A 24,949-nucleotide genomic window follows, 5' to 3' on the forward strand; every position below is an offset into this window, starting at 1 on the left:
CCCGAACGAGTGCTGCAGTTGCTAAAATATTAATGGCTCCCTTTGTGAAAAATAACACCAGAAAGCTTCTTATGGTGAGTTGAAGTTGCCAGAAAGGCAGAAACAGTGAAATGGAAGAGACAAAAAAGACTGCGAGAGGAAAAAGTGTTTCAGAGCAAAGAAAAAGGACCCCCTCAGCTGCCTCCTGGCATCATGATGCTGGGATCCAGCAGTGAGAAATGCCGCCACTGGCTGGGTTCACTATCCCGACCATCTCAGGGTTTAGCAAAGCGCATCCCTCGTTTCTGCTCAGCTGGGTTTTTTCTTGGGCACCCTGGAAAGAGAATGAGGGAAGGCAACAGAGATCAGAAGAGGAAAGCAAACTGTGGACAAAGGAAAGAGGGACTTCTTATGGTTACAATTGTATGTCACACGTTGGGATGTGGAGAGCTGAAGGATACTAAGGAAAGACTCAACAGCTAGACTGAAAATCAGAGAGACGTGTTTCTATCTTTTGTTCAACCTTAAGTAAAGATTTACAACTTTGTTTTAAATACTTGATCACTCTCAACCATGCCCTGCCATTGTCATTCCTGGTGTTTTGGTATAAACCACAATGTTAAATAGTATTTTTAGAACACTAGAAAGCAAAAAAAAAAAAAAAAAAAAAAAAAAAAAAAAAAAAAAAAAAAGACTCTTGAAATTTGCCAACTATTCATGTATTTATTTTTTTATTTTTGTTATGAAGGGAGAATATAAATGGCTGGGGAAAGAAGCATCAGAGGAGCAAAAGAGCTAGGACCACCTCTGCAGAAGACATTTCTGAGATACCACAAGTAGAATTGGATCCTCAGGGCAGCCTTCCCACCTGGACCAGTCCAGGTAGATTTTCAGTGGTACTCCAAGGTGACCAGGCACATGTCAACCTGCCCAGGAGTCCTGGGCAGCCTCTAGTCTCTAGTTACTGATGACTCTAAAGCCACTTGGCCACTCTCATCTCCCCAGGGTTCCAATCTGAGCCCCATTCTCTGACATTTCTCTTTTCATTACTTTTACCTTCCTGGCGGTTTCACATAGGCACCACTGTCCCCATAGTCATTTTCATCTCTGGGTTTGGTAGCACTCATCATTAAATTGAAGAACTTCTTCCTACCCTAAGTCTTTCATTCAGCTCTGCCCTCAAACCTTTCCACCTCCCTCTTTCACTTCTGGAGCACAGAGCTCCGCACTTGGATTTGGCAACACACACTGTTCCTGTGAGAGGGAAAGAGGATACATGTCCCCTTAAGGCTGAAGGCTGAACTTAGTGAGGACCCTGGTCATCAGTTGAGTAGACTTAGGTGCCTTCATTGTACCCCTCCGTAAGCTGTGGCCCTCCCGTCATCCAGGTTCACCATGCTGCGCTTGAAGCTAATTTTACAGTGACAGCAGTCACAAGGCTGTGCTCCAGGAGGTGGGCTGGAAGCGTGCTTGCTATATGTACCTGTGGTATGTAAGAAAGCCATCCCCAGTCATGGAAGACCGTTGCCATGGAGTGTGTTAAAAGTGAAAAGCACAATTTCATTGTAAATGTGACCCTAGGCAAGCAGCCCAGGAAGCTGGCACTGAAGCTTCCAGCTCCAAGAGGAAAAAAGAGAGCAGTAGAGACAGCTACAGGAGTTCCAACCGATGTTAAACATATGCGACACCCTCAGGACACCCGGCCCCTCTCCCTGTACCCAGCTTTAGTGGATGACAAATCTAAACACTTGCAAATTCACAGTCGTAATCAGTCATCCGGCACATTATGAACTTCCACTGGCGATCCCTGTTGGGAGAGTCAAAAAATTAATGTCAATGAGAACAGTTACCTGCTGTAGGAAAAACCACACCTGGAGTGGAGGGGAATAAAGAAGGATATTTGCAGGGTCTCAGAAACAGAAGGATACATAACCTCAGTTTTGCTGTTAGAAGCCTTCTCTACTGAACCAACAGGTCTTCAAGGGCAGAATGACCCTTAATGGGGACCAGCGTGGGTACTGGCCATGGGGAGGCTCTCGGGGGTTGCTGGTGGTTGCTCTCCATGTTGCTCCCACAGTACCTCAAGGGGCTCTAGGCTAACAGCTTGGAGCAAAAACGCTTGCTTAACATGAAATCTATTCCACTGTGAAGCATCTTAAAAGGTCATCAGTCTCTCTTCTCATTGTTCCTTTCACAGAGCACTCACCTGTGCTGGGTTCCAGACCTCCGAGGGTAGCCTTCTTTTTCAGAGAGTACCATCACAGAGAAAAGAAGGGAAAGGGAAAGCAACCAAGAACTCCTCAAAGCGAGAAAGAGAATGCCAGCTATTCTGGCCCATCAGAAATGGAGCTGCTTATTGTTAAAGTGGTGGAGACGAATCTTAGAGAACAGGATTGTCCGGTTTTGAAAAACATGGTCTGGGTATGTGCCAAGGAATGTTCTTTGCTAGGGACAAAGTAATGCTCTTCATTCAGCCATTTAGTAAAATCTATTAGGCCTGGCACTCCTGTGGCCGAACGGCATTGAATAACGAGAATCACAATTACAACTATTATGCAATGTGCACTTCAATATTTCCAGCATTGTACTGAGTTCAACATGTTTCCTCAATAATTTTCACAGTGATCCATTGTTTCCCTGAAGCAGCAGGTTCAGAGAAACAAGTGAATTTCTCCAAGGGGACACAGGGAATTGGTGATGATGGCGGAGTCCACATCTTAGACTCAGATCTGGGTTTTCAATTTGAAGAACTGCTCTGTCTCCCTAACGAGGTGCCCATAGCACCTCAGGATGTGACTCTCATGCCCTTTACATGGTCCTAATAAAGGGCAAAAGCAAAGAATTTCTCTGCATCTAATCATGAAAATCTTTTCAAAGCATGATGATGTCCTTTTCTTTATTTTAAACTCAGGGCTCTTTCCAGTTCAGTTTCACTTTGATGCCAGGCCTGCTATTAGCTCAGCTGACTGGCAGGGGGGCTGACCGCTGGCAGTGCTGTGAGGGGCAGTGCCCTCTGTCCCTACAGATTAAGGAGGCTTTATTGTTCCTACAGGCTGCTCCAGACTTTTTGTTGTAGAGCAATGGGGAACAGAAACCCCAGGACAGGTTTTCTAGGGACTGGGTGATGGGCTTTTTATTGGCATTTGCTCCTGCAAATGTCAACAGTGGCCATAACTTGTTTTAGGACTTCAGCAAACAGCTGGCATGTGTGTTTACCAAATGAATTTCATTACTGCAGCAAGGTTTTAGGTATCTATGTACTAAAAGGCAAAGATAAACAAGGTTTTATGGCCAGGCATTCATCCTGCTCTTTTAAGAGTTAAATTTATATTGTTTAGAAATATTCCAGCCCAATGTTTTGTATAAGAGCCACCAAAACAGGCACAGACAGTAGGTCTTGCATGGTCCTTCTGCCTCATCTCTCTCCCTTTTCTCTCCTTTCCAACAGCCTAAAATGTGATCAGATAGAGGCGCTGGACAAGAAAGGGTCCTGATTGACAGCAGATGCTTCTTTAATCATTTTTGTCTTTCTCTTTTCATGCTTAGTGACAAAAATTCTCCTTGAATTCAGCGATGGGAAGAATTTAAAGCATACAGGGACACCGTGTTTAGGACTCCTTTCTCAGGCAAGCTGGAATCCATCATCAGGGCACCATGATGAACTGAGTTCCAGAGGATAACTCATTTCTCATTTTTTCCTGACCAACAGCCAAACCCTTAGTTAATTCTTAAAGAAGAAACTAAAATAGGAAAATCCCAGACCAAAATTCCTGCAAACATAGTCCTTGCATGGAGTTAGCCTCCACTCCCTGTGAGTCCCAGCCCACGAAGAAACAGCCATTGTTCTCACCTTTCCACTGCAGAGAAAGTGGTTGTGGCTCCTCGGATATAGTAATCATAGTTGTAGGAAACCATGTCCATTTCCTCTCCGTAATGGCCTGGATACTCTGTGGTCAGCCTACATGGAGACAACAAAGGATTAGAGGGAAAAGTTGTGTGTTTTTTTTTTTTCAATACATTATTATTGCTGGGAGCAAACCAAAGGCATATTACAAAGAGGTGAAGTTTGGACCCTTTGGGAGATCAAAACTGAAGTTAGTCCATCTTCAAAAATCCACTCCAAGCTGCAAAACGACAGAGCTCTTCGGTCCCTTTTCATCCTCCTTTTAAACTTTACACTGACAAAGACATAATGTAGTCTTCCAGCTTTGAAGTAACACTGAATAATATCAATGTTAGTTCCATTCTTTTCAACTCAGGTAGCACAGTGTTTGCCAACTGTGGATTATGACTCATTGTTAGATCACAAAATCAGTTGAATTGGTTATGACCAACTTTAACAAAGAAGAAATAAAATACAACAGAATATCAGAGAATATGCTGTGTGTATAAAAGATAGGCTCATTTGTGTGTGTAAAAGTATTGTGTCAAATGTATGTGTGTGTACTCATATGATATAACATGTGCGAGTTAAATATTTATTTCCTATCATGAGTCATAGTCAAAGAAATGTTCAAAAATATTTAACTAAAATGCAATATCCACAAAGGTGGAGGGTTTTTTTTCCTTACCCATAATTATATTTTTGTCTTTATGAGGTATAAAAAATTACAGTAACTGCTGTGGCCAAGTGCCTTCCCACAGAAAGACAGGCTCTTAAAACTATTATGGCATGTCCTCATCCACCTTATTCACTGGACCTAGCACTGTCCAGCTTCTAGCTCTTTCTCAAAGTCAAAGTGACCATGAAAGTTAAATGTCTTGAATGGATTCAGGACATGGCAGCCATACAATGCAACTAGAGACCCTCACAAAAAAGGACCTCCAGAACTGCTTCGGAAAGTGGAAAGAACAATGGGATGAGTGTTTTTGAGTCAATCGAGAATATTTTGAGGGACGTTAATGGTAACGTGTGTTTTATCATAGTAAATCTACTAAATTTAAACATTCACCATATGTTTCAATCATATGTTGTATGTTCTGTAGTAGAATAAATCTACTATAGTTTCATGAAGGCTTTGTTGCTAGGGATCATTGCCCCTTTCAAAGCTTATCTGGACTCCCAAGTCTGCTCAGCAAACATCTAGTTATTTATTTATTTATTTTTTTCCGGTACTGGGGATTGAACTCACGACCATGCGCTTGCAAGTCAGGCACTTACATCGCTGAGCTAAATCCCCAGCCCAAAGCATCTAGTTATTGAGTGCCAGTAATTTAATTTAATCTGTATTTCCCAGATCATTGTGCATTGATGACAGGAGGGTCTTGTCCTATCCAGAATGGTGATCTGTTTCTCAAGAATGTGAAGATTGTCATGAGATCCTGAGAAGCCTGATATATAAGCTGTCAGGACTCCTGGGAAGAAGGATCTCTGTGCTTGGGTACTGCAAGGTCAATGGTCAGACCAGATCCCTGGGAGTCAGTGAGAACCTGAATCTTTGCTCTCTTGGCTCATAGCCATTTTTATTCCCACATTAGTCCATTTTCTTATTCTCTGATTTGTCTTTTCTTAAAATGCAATTGTGCTTAATCACATGCCAAGCTCCGACCTATGTGTAATTGCTTTTGAAGGGAAATGAGGTTTTGCTACTTCAGAAACCTATTTTGTGCTTCTCAAGAGGCCAGACTTTCTTGATGAAAAAGTCAGTCAGTTAACTGGCTCATAAGTGGATCTAATTAGGTTTTGGAACCCATTGGTTTGTTATCTATGATCATTCTGACAAGAACTGCACTAAATTTATCCAAAGAAAGGGAATTGTTGGAGGGGAGGTTTTTACTTTAGGGAACATAAAATATTTTCCAGAACTTTGGAAGCACTGTTTAGATATAATGTATGAAAGTTAATTACAAAAATATTTTATTTCTGCTAAGGTACTATCTGTTTTTGGTGATAGTGCATTAGGCTAAATTCAGTTGCCAAAACAATTTGGAAATTATCATGCCAGGTTTTAATTTTTTGAGAGTTTACACTTTGATCTGTCCCCAAATCACTTGGATAGCTAAATACATTTGGAATAAAATAGGAACAGACAACTTGAATTTTTAAACAAATAATAATGTTTTAAGCTCCAGCAGTAGGAAAATAGCCATCCAGTATTTTCTTTGATAAGGATTCTCTAGGACTTTATCTTTGGTAGTGAACAGACTGGAACTGCCAGCCCAGTTGGACAGTTTTACTGGGAAGCCTGTTTGAGGGTGGCTATCTAGAATGGGCTGGAGAAAGTAGGTTGATTCTCACTGGTACTTTTATATCTTGGTCTCTTTCAGGCTTGCTTTTTAAGTTTTTGATTGTCACTATTTTGCTTTTATCATAAAACCATGAGATGGAATTCATCCTACTTTACAGAACTCTAGGGTAAGGAAGATGATGAAGAAGGTTAGATACTGATGGAAATCACTGCTACTTTGGAAAACTAAAAATGTAGAGGGAGGAATGGCCCCAACAATTAGTAGAAAGTGACTCTCCTAAACACCATGTATAGCAAGAACTTTTGTCTCAATATGGCCCAAGAGTCTGTATTTTTGAACCAGACAAATGTGTCTTCAGTTAGCTGTTGGTGACATCACACACATGCATGCATGCACGCACGCACAACTTTAAAAAAAAATCCCTGTCATATCTCCTGTGAGAAAAAAATTAAACTTTCCTAGCTAGACACTGAGACAGGGCACAGAGATTTACCAGGAAATTAAAAAGAGGCTACAAGGAAGCAGACTGGCTAGAGTTCCATTGGCTCTGGCACTGGGAAAAAGTTCAGTATGGTTCCAGCTTTCTTGTGAATTACTAGGTCAATCTAGGCAGCTTTTTGGCAAAATCACTTTCTATTAAGCATTACTACACTTTTCTAGATCTATTAAAACAACCAGAGAAGTCTTTGGCTTGGAAGACGAGTGGTAGGATAGATCAGGAAGGTGTCTTCATTCAACTTATTGAAATAAGTCTATGTTTAAAGTACTCCTACAGGGAACCATTCTTATCCCCTTTCAAAAACTGTGTGTGTGTGTGTGTGTGTGTGTGTGTATTCATGCCCAAGTCATGCCAGGTCTATTGGGTTACCATTTCTCACTCCTCAATTCTTTTCCTCTTGTCTCCAGGCAAAACAAGAAACAGGGTTTTGCCAGAGTCACAAGGAGGAGACAGTGTGATCACACAGGACTACATGTACAGCATCTGTGTCAAATGGGATGAAGACCAGAAAGAAAGACTAACTTATGAGTTGAAGAAAGCCAGTCCCAACTGAAAGATGTTTCAACACTGTATAGGATTCTCTCATCTAAGATTTTTTAAGCGCTAACATTATCAACAGATTTAACTCTACTCAATGAATATGTGCTCACTGATACAATGTCACAGAATGAGCTGTTGCAAAATCATTCTGAAAAGGGGTAGAGAGCTACAATGTATTTCCATAAGGTGACCAATTTTACTCTTTGTCAGAAGTTTGGGTGGGAACTGGGTTTCAGTTTATTCTTCAACATGAGGTAGCTTGATGTATTAGGAAAAGAAAGCAGAATCACAGTATATTATGTATGGGTACAAATTCTCTATGAAGAACATGATCATTATATCTAAAATGTACCAACAAACTTTAAAAAAGATTGTGTGGAAATCTATATCCACTAGACCTTACTGGTTATGGAGTGAATGCCTCTAATGTCCAATATACAGCTCTGAGATCTGCCTATTACAGCTGCCTGGCTTGCAGACAGTTGGGGCATATAGGTCATTCAGAGGATTTGTCCTGGAGGATTCCCTTTGGGACATTTGCTCCTATTAATATTCGTGTTAAGAAATGTAGTCTTTTGTGATGGCCTCAAGTCAGCAAGAATTGCCTCCTTGATCCTATTCTACTCTTCAGGGGAAACCACAGATTCTTCACAGTGAAAATGAGAAAACACCAGCATTATCTCATACAAATGACGAACATAGTGAGTGCTTTGATAAGTCATTGGTGTATGCCATCCTACGCATCATTTTGATTAATGCTGAAGAAGGCATGAGAGAGAAACTCAGTGTGTGTGAATCTGATGTATTTCAGTTGCTCTTTGTTCCATTGTTAGCTAAAAATAAGACGGGCCTTTCTGACAGGCAGATTATTGATAATTTTTCTTTAGTAAATGCAATCAGTTCATGATTAACCCTCTAGCACAATAATTTTTCAGGTAAGCTACAAGGAATGAGAATATTTTGATTTAGATGATGTTAATGCCCTGGCATCCTTATCAGGTGTTGCAGCAGAAGCTGACTGAATTATTTTTCAAAGACAGAACAAAATCCACCCCCAAAAGAGCAAGTATCCTTGTTCCCTTACCAAGGAGTTGGAGAATGGCCAAATGGGATCAAATGACTAGGACTTGCAGTCACCTAAGTGTCCTCTGCACAAACAGCCTGAACCCCGTGGCTCTGGGGATGTAAGAAAGAATGTCAAATGTTCATGTCCTCATGTGACATTTGGGAGGTTCATATTTCAAACATTTAAGATACATATCATGACACAAGGGAATATAGTTTCAGAGATATCTATGGCTTAAATTAGAAGAGGAACACTCTTGAGCAGTTTTCAGATGCTCTTTTGCAGGATGTTTCTAGCTCTCTGTCCAAGCGTAGTGCTGGTCAGCAGCACATGTGTTCTGACTCACTTTGACTTTTGTTGACCATATTACATCATGACCATCCTGGGCCTAAGCATCAAGTAGAGACACCTCCATTCCATCATCTCCTCTCCAATTAAAATAACACTTTCTTTTCTGTTTTTGCTACAAGATACCTATTGTATTGTTTCCCAGTGTTTTGCCTGTGTAGGTCTTAGTCCTTCCACTGAGACTGAAATCTGGGGTTTGGAGACTAATAGACCTATTTGAATCAAGTTACAACTTCTACTTCTCAGCTCCCTCATCTGTAGAATAGTAGTATAATTTCTGTGTGTAGGGATTAAGTGAGTTAATATGATCGCAGAATAGATATCATTCAATAAAAGACATCATCATTAGGGACTCAATAAAAATCTATGAATTGTACTTATTTTATACCCATTCACATTCACTGACGGGCTGATTAAATTAATTAATGAATAGAGAAATGATGATTTGCTTTAGGATCCTGTAGCAGGAGAAGACTAGGTAGAATAAAGAAACAGATTTAGTCTGTATCTGAGAGGTATGTTTTGTTCTAAGCAGCTAGCAGGGCCAGGCTTGGGTTAACCAGGTCTCAATCAGTCGCATCTCTGGAATGTCTGCTTTTGATGTCTGAGCATGGGGACGAGTGAGTTACCCATACGAAGACAGGAAATACATATCTGAGTTATAAATACAGCTCAGTAATTATGACAGCCACTCTAGCTAATGAGAGGGGTGATTGATTTTGCTCAAGCTCCAAGGGGCTGTTTTCTGCCAGAGGGATGCTCTCCAGTGCTTGTTGGAGGGCACAGAAGTATTTCATCCTAATGGAAGTCACATACAACCTAATGCTCCATCCCTATCTTCTAAAGTATGGTTAACACCATCTTCGTAATAACTTCTAATTTGCCAGGAGCAGTCAATGCAGAAACTGCCCTTCTCACCAGGGAGAAGTCTCTGGGAAATGTGCTGGAAGAGGCTGACCAGGAAGGGTCAGGGGAGGCAGGCACCATGACGGAAAGGCCTGGGGCTCTTCCTCGAGACAGTGTTTCACAGGGAGTGGTCTTGCAAACGCACCCCACCTTGTACTCAGATCTGAATGAAGAGGACAGGAATGAGAGATTAACTCTGATGGGATGCTTTGAGTGTGATTGTGTTGTTGTTAATTCAAATTATTCAGGAACTAAGAGCAATCACTCTCTGGCATAGGGTTTGGGCACAGAGAGAAGAGAGGTAGGCAGTGGTGGATAGAAAGTCTGAGAATCATAGAATTTATAAGATGAATGAAAATGTAAAGGTGATCTCAGCTTATGCATATTTTGTCTTCCAAAATGCATTGTCTAGTGACCCTAATGAATGATCAAGGATTGGAAGAAATATAATTTAGGGGAAGAAGGGGTTGCTCAATTGAAAACTCTTGATTCCTGGGACACACGCCTGTGCCATTCAAGAGACAAACTAATACACTGTGTAAGAGCTGAAGCTCCTTGGAGAGGGACAAGTACTTCATCTCTGAAGGACTTTGGCTCCTCCACTGACATGTGTTTGTGGTTTACAGACTACTAGACTAAGAATTTGAAATTTTCTTGTATAAATAAATATGTGTAAAATTTACATAGTCGTCTAATCCAGTGGGGACAGTGTGTCCGCATCTAACAGGAATTCACTTTCCTGCCAGAATGAAGTGATGCTATCATAGCCACCAGGGAGCTACTCACACTGAAATGAAGCAGTATCTTGGTTCCCAACAAACAAATAAATCCTATTCTCACTTGGGAGTTGGTTGGTGATTTGGTTTTTCCAGCCCATCATTTTAATATTTCAGAATCCTTAAACTAGCTCACAACAGTGCTGCAGAGCATCTTCCAAAATGGAGGAGGAAAAGAGTGGTTCCTACCCAGGAGTGTCAGTTCCCTGGCAGGTAATTCAAGCCAGTTAAAGTGATGGAAGGAAGAGTTTCAAATAAGAATATAATCAGCACCTTCAATCCGGGAAGGTGTTGGAAAGAGTTCTCACTTCAATCTGTAGGGATTTTTAAAAGATCAAATAAAATAATGTGGAGCAAATAAATGTTTATAACCTACAAAACATCATCAGAGCAAAAGCAGGTTTCACCATTCTTCCTGTTCCTAGGGGGTTTGAAATGTGCAGGTATTTGCAAATTTATTAGGGGTCTGTTTTGTAGCAGGCAATATGTACAGATGTTGAAAGAGGAAGACCTAATTTATGCCCTGGAGGCTTCATTCAATTTAGAAAGACATAAAGTAACAGGACTCAGGAAATTTAAGGATGCCACTAAAATGTCTAGACACCTGTGGGATGGTGAGTCATACACTGCGCTGTGGTGCTTAGTGCGTATTCCACATTCTTTTATTTTTGCCTTTTCTTTTTGAAAAAGCCCCATTTGCTTTCGCCACCCTGGTATCTCTTGGCTCTAACATGAAGCTGTCAAAAATAAAGCCAACCAAACTGAAGCAAAGGTTAGTGGGGTTTGTGTTAGAAGTGAGTTGCCATGCCTTTCCAAGCAGTTCTCTCCTCTATCTGATGGTTCTGACAAACAACGGTGTGTCTAAGCATGGGGTTTAGTGGGAGAAGAGGAAGGATTTGAGGCTATTTGTCAACTGTTAGCAGTAAGACTTTGTTCCTACAAAGTCTTAAACCTGCATATGTCATGGTTTATGTCAGTGGCTCCCAATCCTTGGGACTTGGCCTTCTCAGCAAGGCTGAAACTGTTAGGACTTTGGCAATTCTTGGAGATGGACTAAATGTCTTTTGTATAAGTGATGTGAGTCTTTTGGGCCCAGGGGTGGAATGTCATGATTTATGGCAGTGTCCCAAGCCTCATGTAATCATGCATTTGTGATTGGTTCATTGTCTGGCGCTCTGATTGGTGGTGTGAGTGCTACATCTGCCTAGGGGTGGAGCCAGGATAGTCTGTAATGGTGGGAAGAAGGTTTGCCTCTCTCTTTTGCCAGTTTCTCCTTTGCTGTTTGCAGCAGCCATGAATGATTGCTCTACCACGTTGCCTTGGAGCCAACTGTGTACTGAAACCTCCAAGAACTGTAAGAAATAGACCTTTTCCCCTAACTTTGGGCATTAGTTATTTTGTCTCAGCAATGAGTGAAAAGTAACTAAGACGGCACACTCATGAAATTCTTAGCATCTTAATGCATAAGCTGTATCTAAGGGAGATGGCATAGTCCTTTCTAAATTATGTGAGAGGAAGGGCATCTAGCATTTGTGATAAGCCGGAACCAGCCCCAGGTGACTACTGAACACGGTCTAATGAGTCTGGAGCATCACTAGAACAATAGTGGAAATTGAGACATAAAGACCTATCCATTTCAGGTCTTGGCATCCAAGTAAACAGAGTAAACTTCAAGAAAAATGCTTGGAGTTTTAACACAGATCACAGAGATCTGCTGAACATAGGAGGAAAAGAAGATTTGGGTGTCTCTCCTTAGTGCTACCCTTAGTTCCCTCTACTCTGTACCTCTGTAGTCTGACAGCTTTCTTTAAATCAGCGAGCCTTAGGTTCCTGTCTGACTGATCACCCAAAGCCATAGGCCTGCTCCCCATTGTCATTCTGCTTGGCAGACTCTCATTCATCCTCACAGAGATCTTTGGCTTTAGTAATGCGGAGTGTGGCTTCCCAGATCCTCCTCCTTTGCCTGGGGAAGAATAGTCAGTGTACCCTAACAGACTTTCTGAGGTGACCCACTCGTTGTATCTCTGCATATCCAATTCCAGTGATAAGTTTTGCTCCCTACAGGGCCAGGATCTGACCTGTTCCTGGGCACAATTTACCCTTGGAAATCTTGTTCTCTGGTGTAGAGGTTGGTCTCTTCCTCAATTGGAGGGACACTATGAAGGTTAATTCTGGTTTTCAACTGGATTAGCTGGGCAAACTCCTAGCAGATTAGTAAAATACTTCTGGCTGGTCTGGGGTTGACCCTGAAGACTATGTCTGGCCCCAGCTCCTTCTTCTCTAGCATTATTCCTATGTGCTCTGCTTCCTGACCACCATAATGTGAGTGGCTTTGTGCCACCATGCCCTTTTGTCACAATGTACCTGCCTTGGAACCTGCTGACCATGGACTAAATCTTCTGAAACCATGAGTTAAACATAAGCTGCACCTCCTTTAAATTGTGAATGTCAGGTATTTTGTTTCAGCAATGGAAATTGGACTGATACATTGCTTTAAGACTGAGCAGCTCCATTTTACCATTGGCAGTGCCAGGCAGGTATCTCACATAATTCTCAAAACCCAACCAGCAATTTGAAGTCTTTCATTCACTTAACAAATGTTCTGCTGTGTGTCTTACATTACTGGAAGAGCTTTGAATACATTAGTATGAAGATCGCTGCTTCTGTAGGGCTGATATTATAGAGCAGAGGTAGGTAGATGGGGGAGTGGAATTTAAAGAAATTTAAAAAACCATATTCCTTGGGACATCTCACTGTATGCTGCATGCCCTCTAGGGTTATTTAACTGCACATTATTAGCAACACTGTGTTCCACGTACTGTCTTAGGCATTAGCAATACCAAGGTTGGTGCTCCTACCTCAAGATACTGGCAGTCCAGGTAGAGAGAGGAAGCCATGGATGAGAATTCAAGTGCAGTGGAAATGCTGTTCTGGGTATGTGTGTGTGTGTGTGTGTGTGAGTGTGTGTGTGTGTGCGAGACCAGGGACGGGCACAGGCTTCGTACACCGGTTCCTCCTGTGCCTGAGGCTGCTGATCCTCCACCCTCCCCTTTGTGACCCGCAGAGCTTCCTTCTGTCTGCTTACCCTTCCTCCTGCTCCTGAACTCACTGCTCTGGGCCACACGGGCCCCAATCCTGATGTGCTCTTGTTTCACAACGAGAAAACTCAATAGTGTGCCGTTTGCAGGAACATCTTGAGTGCTAGTTTTTGCCTGCTCTTTTATTGACATTTTCACTGGCATCAGAGCCCTGCTAGGGAGCTATTTCATTACAGGAAGTGCCCTTCTGGTGGCAGATGCTCAGCGGGGCGAGGGGGAAGATCCTTCACGCCACAGCAGGCAGTCAGGCTCCTGCCCTCTCATCTTTGAAACCCATCTCCTCCTCTGCATGGCCCTTTGCGAAGCCATCTCTGGAGTGGAGACATTTCAGGAACTCACAGCACCCCAAGGATCTAACGGTCCTGCAGGTTTCAATCTGAGCTGTGCAAGGATCCTTAATAGTGTGTCCATGAACCACCTTGGGGAGCTGGAAGACTCTCGTCACCTTCAGTAAACTTTGCATGAGCATGCTAAGTACATTCCCCCCTGGAGAAAAGGCCAATGGTTTATCAGAATTTGTAAAATTTAGAAAGCAGCTCTCATTTTCAGTGATAAACTGAGAGTCTGGAGGCAGAAAGTGTTTGCTAGAGGTCGTGGCTACAGAAGGTTCTGGAGGAAGGGAAAACAGAAGGAGAAGGTTGTAAGGAGCTGCCAGTGCAGACAGAAATTCATGAATGTTTTCCTCCCACACCAGCCTTCTTCCCCCTACTCACCCAGGTAGACTTTTAGGTCTTTGACCCAGGACCTATCACAATTTGATCATCCACCCTAGCCACGCCTGCTCACTTCCTACAATGGAGTAAAGTCTCCTGTATGAAAGTCTTGCTCCCTCCTGAAGCTACAGTACCAGCTGACCTTGAGCTTGGAGTTTACTATTTGTTGTGACTTTTGAAGAAACAGTGCTTCCCTAGGGGCAGTGTGGGCCTTTTGGGGTTTTGTGCAGGGACATTGGCTGTAGAGAACAAGAATTAAATTGGGCAGAGATAAATCACTTGGGTGAGCCAATCTTCAGAGGTTGACAGACATGCCTGACTTGTTTGCCTCACCAAAGGACTTGAAACAAGTCATGTTATGAGTTATCATGGTAAATAAATATATATACACTCTCATATTCAACTAGGAAGCTGGAGAGGAGGAAGTTGGTAGAAGCCATAGGGAGAAAAGCAGCAAAGCATAGGGGCTGATGGCAAATTCATGAAGAAATGGAAGCATCTTTTTCTCTGTAACTAAACTAAACTCTAGCCACGCTTCTTCCAGAGGGACTGCAGAATGATAAGTCTCAAACAGGTCTTGTAGCCTTGGCTGTAATGAGAAAATTCCATTACATAGAGAAAAAGCATAAGGATTCAGAGGCTCAGCTCAGAACTTGGCACCCCAAGCTGGGCACAGTGGCACATGCCTGTAACCCGGGCCCTCAAGGAGGCTGAGGCAGAAGGGTCATAAGTTTGAGTTCAGCCTGAACAAGTTAGCTACACTCAGCCAACTCTAGCATCATGGGTCGCCAGAGATTGGATTTGACTCTCAGACTCACCAGCAGGAATATGGGCACCTCTTGCTGTAACGACAGCAGTAAAATTGCCATTCCCGGTCCAACACTGACTCGAAGTACCGGCTCTGGAATCCCGCCACCAGTCCGTTGCTGGAGCACGTCTGGTACCTGCAGAGAAAAGGATGGCACCCAGAAACCTGAGACAGCAATAGATAACAGACCCTCACCTGCCACAGTCACACTCTTCCCCCTACCTAGATCACTAATAGCATTTGATTGCATTTTAATATTCAAACAATGGACTTTGTTACAATTGTGGAAATGACATATGCTTATTATTAAAATTTGGATAAGTGAGCCAGAATCTTTCAACAGAGGGAAATTTGGGGAACACTGTTCTTGATATACTTCAATGAATATATAGTTAGATGAAAGAATATATAAATAGGTGTTTATGAGTATTACAAATATAGGAGCCCAAGTTTTTCATGCCATTTCAAATAATACAATAGCTGGGTATAGTCATGCAGGTCTGTTACCCCAGGGGTCAAGAGGCTGAGGCAGGAGGACTGCTATAAGTTCAAGGCCAGCCTGAGCTGAATAGTGAAAACTTGTCTCAAAAAACAAAAAACAACAACAAAAAACCCAAACAAACAAAAAATAAACTAAAGCAAAGCAATGTAAGGATTTTATTTGAATTTAAAATGAAAAGAGGACAAAGGGAAATACTATACATTGGTGAAAGTCAGATAACCATTTCACTCTCCTGCTATAGAGTCCATGAAACCAAAGTGAGAACAGTGACTTTTCCAGAACCGACTGGGAAAGCTGGTGCCCCACTCCAGGTTCTCACCACGTACCAGGAACCTTCCTACCACTCGTCAGGGTATAGGCTCCACGGATTCTTAGAGCACTGTCCCCAGCACCTGTAGAAGGCGCTGCTATATGGAACAGAATAGGAAGAGGCAAGCTGAACTCAAGCTCCCTCCAAGAGTCCCTTTCTTGCTAGAACTCCAGCTAAACCCCAAATACAGTCTCTTCCCCTCTCCAGTCCACCATCCAGAAGGAAGTTTCATCTTCATCCTTCCTATGCTGCTGCTGGTAGTGTAAGAACTGGCCCCTTTCACTTAGCACTTTGCTAAGGAAGTGTTGGCTTGGAACAGTACAATCATTTCTTGCTTTCTTTCATCACCAGTACTTCTGTCTCCGATTCTCTAAATTCCATAGTAAGGTTTGACACTTTCTTCCAGGATGGGAACTTGTGTTTTCTACTTGGACAAGATGGGTTCCCACTCTATACAGAATGCAATACCACAAAATGCCTTAGTTTGCTCCCTGGTGCTGGAGGCTCAGAAGCCCAAGAGCATGCTGCTGGCATCTGTTGAGGGCCTTCTGGCTGCATAACATGGTGGAAGATATTGCAGGGCAAGACAGAGAAATTGTGCTAGTTTGGACCACTCTTTCTCTTCTCATAAAGACACCAGTGTTAGGCACTAATGCTTTTGTGACCTCATGTCTTCCTAATCACCCCCCACCCCAGGACCACCCATCTACACTCAAACTTGAGAATTAAGTTTCCAACACATGAATTTTGATGAACAAACTCAAATTGCAGCACAAGCCTCTCTTTAAGATAGGTTTTCTATCTCTGTTTTTCTGCATATCCCACCCATCTCAGCCACTGATCTGCTCTCTCCCTTGAGTGGAAGGATCAGGCAGTGGTTGTTTATGTTCACAGGCAAAGGTTCATTTCCAAAAAATACAGCAGATAAAGTAAAAATAATTACCCTGTTGATTACTGAGAGCACTTGCAGACATGTGAACAATAACACTATCAGGAGATACATTTCATTTTATTCTTTTATACTGCTGGAAATGAAGATCTAGCAAAATAAGATATTAAATATATTGCTTGTCTCTAGCTGGAATATCTCTGTTTTCTGCACTTATTAGTAATCTACACATCTGCACACGTACGTTCACTTGAATATGCATTTATTTATTCATCTGTCCATTCAAAAACTTATACTCTGATACTATTTTGTATCAGTCACTTATACTGTGTCAAGAGAAGCCCTGGGACACAGACTTGGTACTTGATCAATCGTGCTATATAGGAAATTACGATATACCAGAGCACTCAGATATGGGAGATCAGTAATCAATTTAAGCTACAAATTGAGAACCATGGACCTTTTAGGATCTGGCCTTTTTTACTATATCATGGCTCACATCTTGTTAGGAGTAGCACTTTGTAAATACTTGGCCCATTTTGGAAAGTCACATGATTGAAATGAACTGGGAGGGTCATAGTGTGGTGGAAAAGTCGCTTTAGGGACTGACCTTCCAGGAAGGTCTATTTATCCTGCTTCCAAGCATTATGAATGAGAGTCACTTTGGTATGTGCTCTAAGGGTCATAAACAAAGCTCTCATACATCCCAAGAAAGAGGTGGCAGCACAGTGGTACTGGATGTGACTTCCTGCCTTAAGATACAGCCTTCTTCCTTTTGGTGCTGAGTTGGGCTGTGGTTTCCCTGGAGCTATTACAATGCTGTGTTGGCTTGTCTTGGGCACTCTGACTCTATGGCGAGCAGGCTTCCCATGGTGGTTAAGTTCCCTTAAGTAAAAATAAAATAGGAAAAAAGGGAAATCTGTCCAATAGAGTACCTTTTCTGAAGGCAGCCCAAGTTTGTGAATTCTCCACCTACCATCAGGCAGCCGGCTCCATGTCACTTGTTCCCTCACCATCTCAGGTTCCAAGCCTAAGAAAATTCTATGACAGATAACCAATGGTCAGCCTCTGCCCTTGCTACAGTTTGATAGCCTTCATTGTTTCTGTAGAGTGAGCATACTTAGGAATCTGGTAGTGTGGGACCACTGGTTCCAGAACTGGAGTTTATAAATGTACACATCCCCAGTCACATCCCCAGTGTGGAGAGCAGTGTAGCAGAGTAGGTAAGGGCAGGGGCTATACTGTGGGACCAGTGCTCCCCTAGGACCCCTAGGATGGGCCCTCTCCCTCTACTGAATAGCCTTCATCTCTTCAACTGTAAAGTGGACAAAGTAATATCACATGCTTATTCAAATTATTGCAAAAACCAAGTAACACAATGTATACTGAAGTCCTAAGATAGTGATCTTGCAATGCCTAGTACAGTGGTACTTCAGTCCATTAGCTTAATTTTTTCCACGAATTCTAGTTGCAAATTAATTGCAAACATATCCCACCAGAATTGTGGAATGAATTCTGGACCAGAATCCTGGAAAGAATTAAATTACCACTGTGTATTTCTTAGGATTACCACTACACATTCATGTAGTCTACATGGTAAGTGGGAATATCCTTTGTGAGGTCACCCATGACTCTGTGTCTCAAGTCTGTAAAATGCCAGTGGATTCGTGTGTGTTGTCAGAGCTGCTGAAAGCTCAGTGTGTCGGATGTTTTAGCCAGCCACTCCTGAAGATAGAGGCTTCAATATGTTTTCATCTGCAATACAGTCCTTGAGGGAGAAAGTCATTTAATCTTTATTATGTGCCTCTCATAATACCTGACACTTGTCCAGCAAATGTTTAATGGAAGAATGAACATACAAATTGACTTGGAGGAGCCCATCCTTCAAGGCCATGAAAGACCCTGAGACTCACTCCAACCAGTTCTGTGGAAAGTGAGCGCTCTGCCTTCCTGCTTCCACCTCCCTGCCCCTCAGGAACTAGAAGATGAGGGTGCAGCTTGGGCCAGGAAGAGAATCAACTCCCGAGATCTGACCATGGAGGGACTCAGGCAGCTTATTCACCCGCCCTCTTGGTAAACACCTGTAGCGGGGGTCAGATGGAGAATTGACTCTCAAGATCCAGCCATGGAGGGACTCAGGCAGCTAATTCACCCGCCCTCTTGTTACCTGTGAGCCTACCGCCACACAGGCTGAAAATCAAGCACCCTTCTCCCGCCTGCCCATAGCTACTAGGGATAGATGTTTCAACATCTCTTGGGAGGATGATCATATGCAGTATAGCAAATATGGGGGATTTCCTTCTACCTTCTGTTCGAAGGCATAGGTTGTTTTCACTTTTTGTTATATTTCTTTTGCTCTATTCAGTATTCTCAATTGGTTTTATAATGTTCTATTTTTGGTTTGATTTTTCAATACTTAATTGACTGGACAACTATTGTTAAGTTAAAGAGATATACCATAGTACTTATTACTACTATCCCAGTATCCTACTATGGAATCCTGTACCAATTTCACTGCATTGTCTTGATTGACTTTGTTCTGTCTTGTGCTGTTGTATTTTTACTACTTTCAAAATTAAAAAAAAAGAAATACATATTAAGACTCATGCATGTGTAGAATCTATAAACAGTTTATGAGAACTGATCTTATGACACATGATGAAATGAACAGATACTTTGAAGAAAAAGAGACACTAAAATACCTAGTGCTGATCCTGGAGGGTCATAATGTGAAACCCAGCAATATTATTATTTTTGTGAACAGTCTGAAGAGTGATATTAGCCTGCTTGGGTTTATTCAATGTCAACATAATTGAAGATATGGGTAACTGCATGTATGTTTCAATGTATAGGATTGATAGCCATATTTCTAAGTTTTTGTTGGATAGTTGAACAGAACTGGTTGCAGTCTCACTGTTTGAATCCCCACTTTATATGCTCCACTTTTAGCATCTTGAATAACTATTTGTAAGAAGACAATCTGTAATCAACTAGTGATTTCTTACTGTTTATTTTTTTCTTTGAAATTATGTGTTATTTTTACCTGTTTTCTGTTTTGTTTAAATTCAGTTTTTCTTTAAATTCAGTTTTAAAAAGAAGACACTACAGTAATCAGTGCTGATCACGGAGTGTCATGATGTGAAATCCAGCAGTACTATTATTCTTTGTTCAGAATGATTTTAACCTGCTTTAGTTTGTTTAATCTAAACATAAATGAAGATATGGATAACTGCATGTATGTTTAAATGTATAGGATTGACAACCATGTTACTAAGTTTTTGTTGGACAGTTGATTAGAACTTTTTGCAGTCTCTCTGTTTGAATTCCCACTTTACATGTTCCATTTTTGTACCTTGAACAACTATTTGTAAAACGACAACATCAACTAGTGATTTCTTACTGTTTATTTTTTTCTCTGAACGTATGTACTATTTCTACCTATTTTCTGTTTTGTTTAGTCTTTCTTTAAATAAAAATTTAAAAAAAGATGAGGGTGCAAAATGAATATAGCTTTGCACATTCCTCTTCTCTGTTCCATTTCTCTCCCTCTTGGTCGCCTTTTGAAAAACTCCTTGTATAACAAGTGTCACCTGAATGCAGGCTATAGCTACAGGATGGAAGACAGGATCTGGGCAGGTGGGAAGAGGTGTGAGGGCTACTGTCAGGGCTGGGGGAACTAGAAGGGCTGGCACTGTTAACGTGACTCTAAGTCCATTTGAAAAGAAATAGCGAGGCATCTAAAGACACGCCAGAGGCAGGTGCTGATTCGCTGCACACCAGCTATTTTTGCTCCTGAATGCTCAGCAGATCAATGTATGGGCCAAGACTGCAGCTGTCTTGGTGATTTACCATATTTCCCCAGCAGAGACTGCACAAGGACAGTCCTGTGAGGTACAAGGACCCAGTGCCCTGTTCCCGAGTTCTCTCTCTCCCTTCTCTCTCTCTCTCTCTCTCTCTCTCTCTCTCTCTCTCTCTCTCTCTTTCTCTCTCTCTCTCTCTCTCTCCTCTTTTTTACCACACAAGGAAGACTCAAATGCAATTTCAGTTTCATACACTACAGCAATATTAGATATGCCCTGCTTAACATTAGGAACATTAGAGGGAGAACTGCAGTGATTGTTTTTTCTTAGACAACATCTTTAGACCTGCTCTGAGAAAATGGCCTTTTTGCAATGGATTCATCTCAGGGCCATCACCCTGGCAGCACAGCAGACCTTCTGCATCTGCCATAGAAAACAGAAACAGCAAGCTACATGTGAGGAGCCTAAACTACAGCATCAGAAGCCAGGGCTTCTAGTCCTGGATCTGGCTTTCCATCACATGTCTGGAAAGCCTCACCTAGGCCATCAGGAGGACTCCATGAAACAACACCCACAGAACTCTTGGCCATGACAGTATGAGCGCCAAGATCCAAATTCAGATAATTTTAGGTCAAAGTTCATATTCATGAGCTCTAAGGGATCACAAAACTAGCATCTACATAGTCTCTCTCTATCTGATCCGTATCTAGTGGGGTTTTTCCTTGTTGCCTCTATTCTTCATCAAGTTCAGGGCTGTTTGACAAGAAAATGATAGAAGCCAGAACAGGAGGTGTGTGAGCATCTGATGGTGTCTATAAACTCCTTTATGGCATTTTTGTCTCTCCTCCTGCCTCCTGCTGGTCTCAGTTCACACTTGTAGAAAGTCTGAAGTCTTTCCATACCCTACTTCTTTCCATACCTGGGGCTCAATTGGACCTAGAACAGGATAAACAGACACAGGGTCATCTCAGTCAATAGCTGTTAAGTTTTACAGAATGAATAGACTGTACAGTGTTTTCTTTGTACCTCTACAATCACTGATGTGTTTCAAAGGCTATGAGAGCTCTACCTATGAGCCAGGCCAGTGACAAACTTCCTATTTTTTGGAAACCGTGTTGCATAACTGCCTTTACTCCCTAAAATTTCTTACCATTCCACCACCGTGGATAAGAGCTTCAATTTTACCAAGAGTTTCATTCTTTTGGAATGAGGCTTTGACTTTTGTAAATTCTGTTTGCCTTCAGATAACTCTTTGAGTTTCTATCAGACATTTCCAACACAGTCCACAGAATTTTAGAATGGTCTTTAAGTCTCTCAATAAATAGTCATTGGAATTTACTCTCTGCTTGGTGTCGTACTTGATCTGGAATTCTCTCTGAAAGACTGGTACTGACAATCAGACCCTATGACGACATTGACACTGGACAAGGAGACTGGTACCAAAGACAGGAACAGAGAACAGAGCAGGTGGGAACAGGCAGGCAGAAATTGGTAAGGGGCAGAGACAAGCCTGTGTGACAGACAAGGTTATGCAAAGGAGCTTTAAATGTCTGGATTTCTCCATTAAGGCTGAACAAAATGAGTGACTCCATGAACCATCTAACCCTTCTGATGTGTGTACCTATTTCCATGAAATGAGGGTGACAATTCGTAGCCTGCCACATTATCTGAAGGGGAAAGAGATGCTTCACATCAGTGCCTGGACCATTATTAAAAGGCAGAAATTCTAGTTATTATTACTATGATCACAAATATATATAATTTAATAAAAAGAAAACCTACATACTAGTCTCCAAATACCACTTTATGGAAGCCCCAGGGCCTATGTCAGGAATTGTGGAGTTCAATGCCTCAGTGGAAAAAGTGAGACGAGCTTCAGGAAGTAGCTATCAGAGAACAGAATATCAAGTGTCATCTCCAGCCTCCTCTTCTCCAAGAATTCTTCCTTCATTGACAATTCCAACTCCTACTGGCCTTTTTTCCTTGTGATACACCGACGTTGCTATCACATTTCTCACCTAACATGTTTTTCACTGAACACTCTCACGGTGCCACTCTGCAAGCTTTTTGAAGGTAGGTGCTACATCACCTACTGTCCATCCTCCTGGCCCAGTGGTGGGAACACCAGCAGACTATAAGGAAAACTTAGCTGTGCACAGTCTGCTGTCCTCCTACCAGCAACTGGGTAGAGTTCTGCAGTCCACACCTGTGGGTTTAAGCCTACTCTCTGTCTACCAGTTATTAAGATGCTAAGCTGAAATGGCTTATCAAACAGCATCTCCACGTAGAAAAGCCTACCACTGAACAGAGGTAGAAAAATTTTCAAAACCCAAAGCCTTCACCCATTGGGGAAAGTACAGGCAGTAGAACCTACATCAAAGGCCTTTGAGAAGATGGAGATAATTTTATGAGATGTATTTACATTTTGAAAGTGAATTCAGGCTGTCGAGGAATTGCAGGTTTAATTATGGGGGTCCAGGACTACCAATTATTATTAACAAAAAGGTCTGATATATATTAAACTGTAACAATATACTCATAATATACACTGAAAGTTTATGATTTGTGATTGAATAATATACTTCCAAAACAAAATGGTATATATCAGAAGCTTGGAACCTAGCAACTTGGTTCTCTGCTTCACTCTGTTACTTGTCAACTGTTTGATATTTATCTCCAAGGGAGTTAATCCCTATAGAATAGCCATGCTAACATAAGTAAATTTTAGGTACATCTTATCATTTGCCAGGCACTGTGCCAAACATTATACATGCATTAAGTATTTCAATCATCAAGAGAATTATTTGAAATAAGCTTCCCACCACCAATATGGTCTTCCACCATGTTGGTTCCACCACCATCATCTTATATATACAGTAATGCAAAGTTGAGAGCACCTAGGTAATTTCTCTAATGAGACACATCCAATAAAACCCATATACTACCTCATTTCATTCTACAATCCTAGAGAATTGTTTTTGCAGCATTGTAGAAACAGGATTCAAGATTTGGCATTACTTGGGAAAAGATTGAACAGAGGTTGCATTTTAAGAATTATTTTGTCTGATTCCAAAGTTTACATTTTAAAAATTAATTAATTTGTTGGTGCATTTTAGACATACATAATGATCCCATGCATCCTAGGAAATTTGTTTCTGTATGTGACATGTGTCTATGCTTCCTTTTTTCCCCATTCTCCTCCCTTCCCTTCAGCCCCTCTTCCTCTCCTTATTTACAAAAGCTTTCTCTCTCTTTTCTCTTTTTTTCTTTTTCCTTCCTTTCATTTCCCATGTTCCTCCTTAGTTCTCTGGCCAATTTGAATATTCATAGAATTTCAGAAACTGCCACACACCCACAGGATGCTACTCCAATTCTGTGGAACTGTCTTTTACATTGGGAAGATTACATCTGGCAGGTACCCAGACAGAAGCATATCTCTATGCTGAAGGAGTGAATTTTGTCATCCTTACAAGAACAACCTACAGATACTTTTGGCATAGCTCAAATTCCCCTAGACAATTGATTCCTAGTATATAAGAGAATGACCCAGATGAAAAATTGACAAGAATCCTAGATCTGCCGTAATCCTGCTCCCACTTTGTTTACTGCCCCTCAGAATTCATTACTATGTGGATTTGATATCTTGTTCAGCTCAACACTCACTGGGGCTTCATCTAAGAGAAACATAACCTGAACATTTCATATCCACCTGTGGCACTGTGGCATCAGACAGCCACTCTGCCATTCATTGGCAATGAGTGGGCAGGACTCCTGATGCTTTAGGGTCATGGTCTCATCATGTGTACAATAGGTAATAATACTTGCTTCTTGGTGTTATTGGGTTATGAGTAACTCAAGGGCACCGACTGTGTGTTATTAATCTTTATGTTCCTGCAGTCTGGCAGTTTGTGGCAGGTGATAAGCACATAGTAGTGAATAAGTGAGCACACATGGATATAAATGAGGGATACTTTATTAACCACGAATCACCACATAAATTTTAGGGTCATAGAACTTGTACTTACTGTGATAATTTCATTGATTTTTTTCAGTCCTGTCTCTCTCTGGGTTATTCTACGATGTAAGATGTTCTACGTTACACCTAAAGCCCTTTCCAGTACTGGAATTCTTGGATTTTGTTATGCTCCACTTGTCTTTTAAATTCCCAGTACAGTCTCTGTCAGCCTGCATTCTTATGTTGTTAAAAAATTTTATTAGTGTATGTTTGAGATGCAGAATAACTATACTAATCTCAGGGAATTAGTACATATACATATTGTATCATAAAAGACAGTTTGGTTGCTCAGCTAGCTAAAAAGCGACCTGTGATAGAGTTGGGTGATACACTACATTGGTAAGAATTAAAGTAATTAGCAGTAGGCTGAGACTTTAACCAATAAAAGACTTCTTCAAGCAACATGGAATGCAACTCTTTTTCCTAAGGGAGGTCTCATCGCTCCTTAGTAAGTTCCTGAGTTTTGAGGCACATAAAATGCAGCATAACTGTTTTTTCTTCAAAACCTCAG

The 24,949-nt window shown here is 41.6% G+C and overlaps 1 protein-coding gene across 1 annotated transcript in view; it reads right to left on the reverse strand.

Moving 5' to 3' along the window:
- Positions 1-682: 682 nt before the first annotated feature.
- Dpt (dermatopontin) overlaps positions 683-24,949 on the reverse strand; it is a 30,109-nt gene continuing 5,842 nt past the window's right edge. Inside the window, exons 2-4 of the mRNA XM_003468713.4 lie at positions 14,933-15,058; positions 3,830-3,937; positions 683-1,786 (exon numbers count right to left, since the gene is read on the reverse strand). Coding sequence (XP_003468761.1) covers positions 1,720-1,786; positions 3,830-3,937; positions 14,933-15,058 — 301 coding nt within the window. The 3' untranslated portion in view covers positions 683-1,719. The remainder of the gene's footprint in view (positions 1,787-3,829; positions 3,938-14,932; positions 15,059-24,949) is intronic.

This window comes from Cavia porcellus, unplaced genomic scaffold (genome assembly GCF_034190915.1).
Source record: "Cavia porcellus strain 051 isolate PalLab524CR breed Dunkin Hartley unplaced genomic scaffold, mCavPor4.1 scaffold_7, whole genome shotgun sequence".
NCBI classification, from domain to species: Eukaryota; Metazoa; Chordata; class Mammalia; order Rodentia; family Caviidae; genus Cavia; species Cavia porcellus.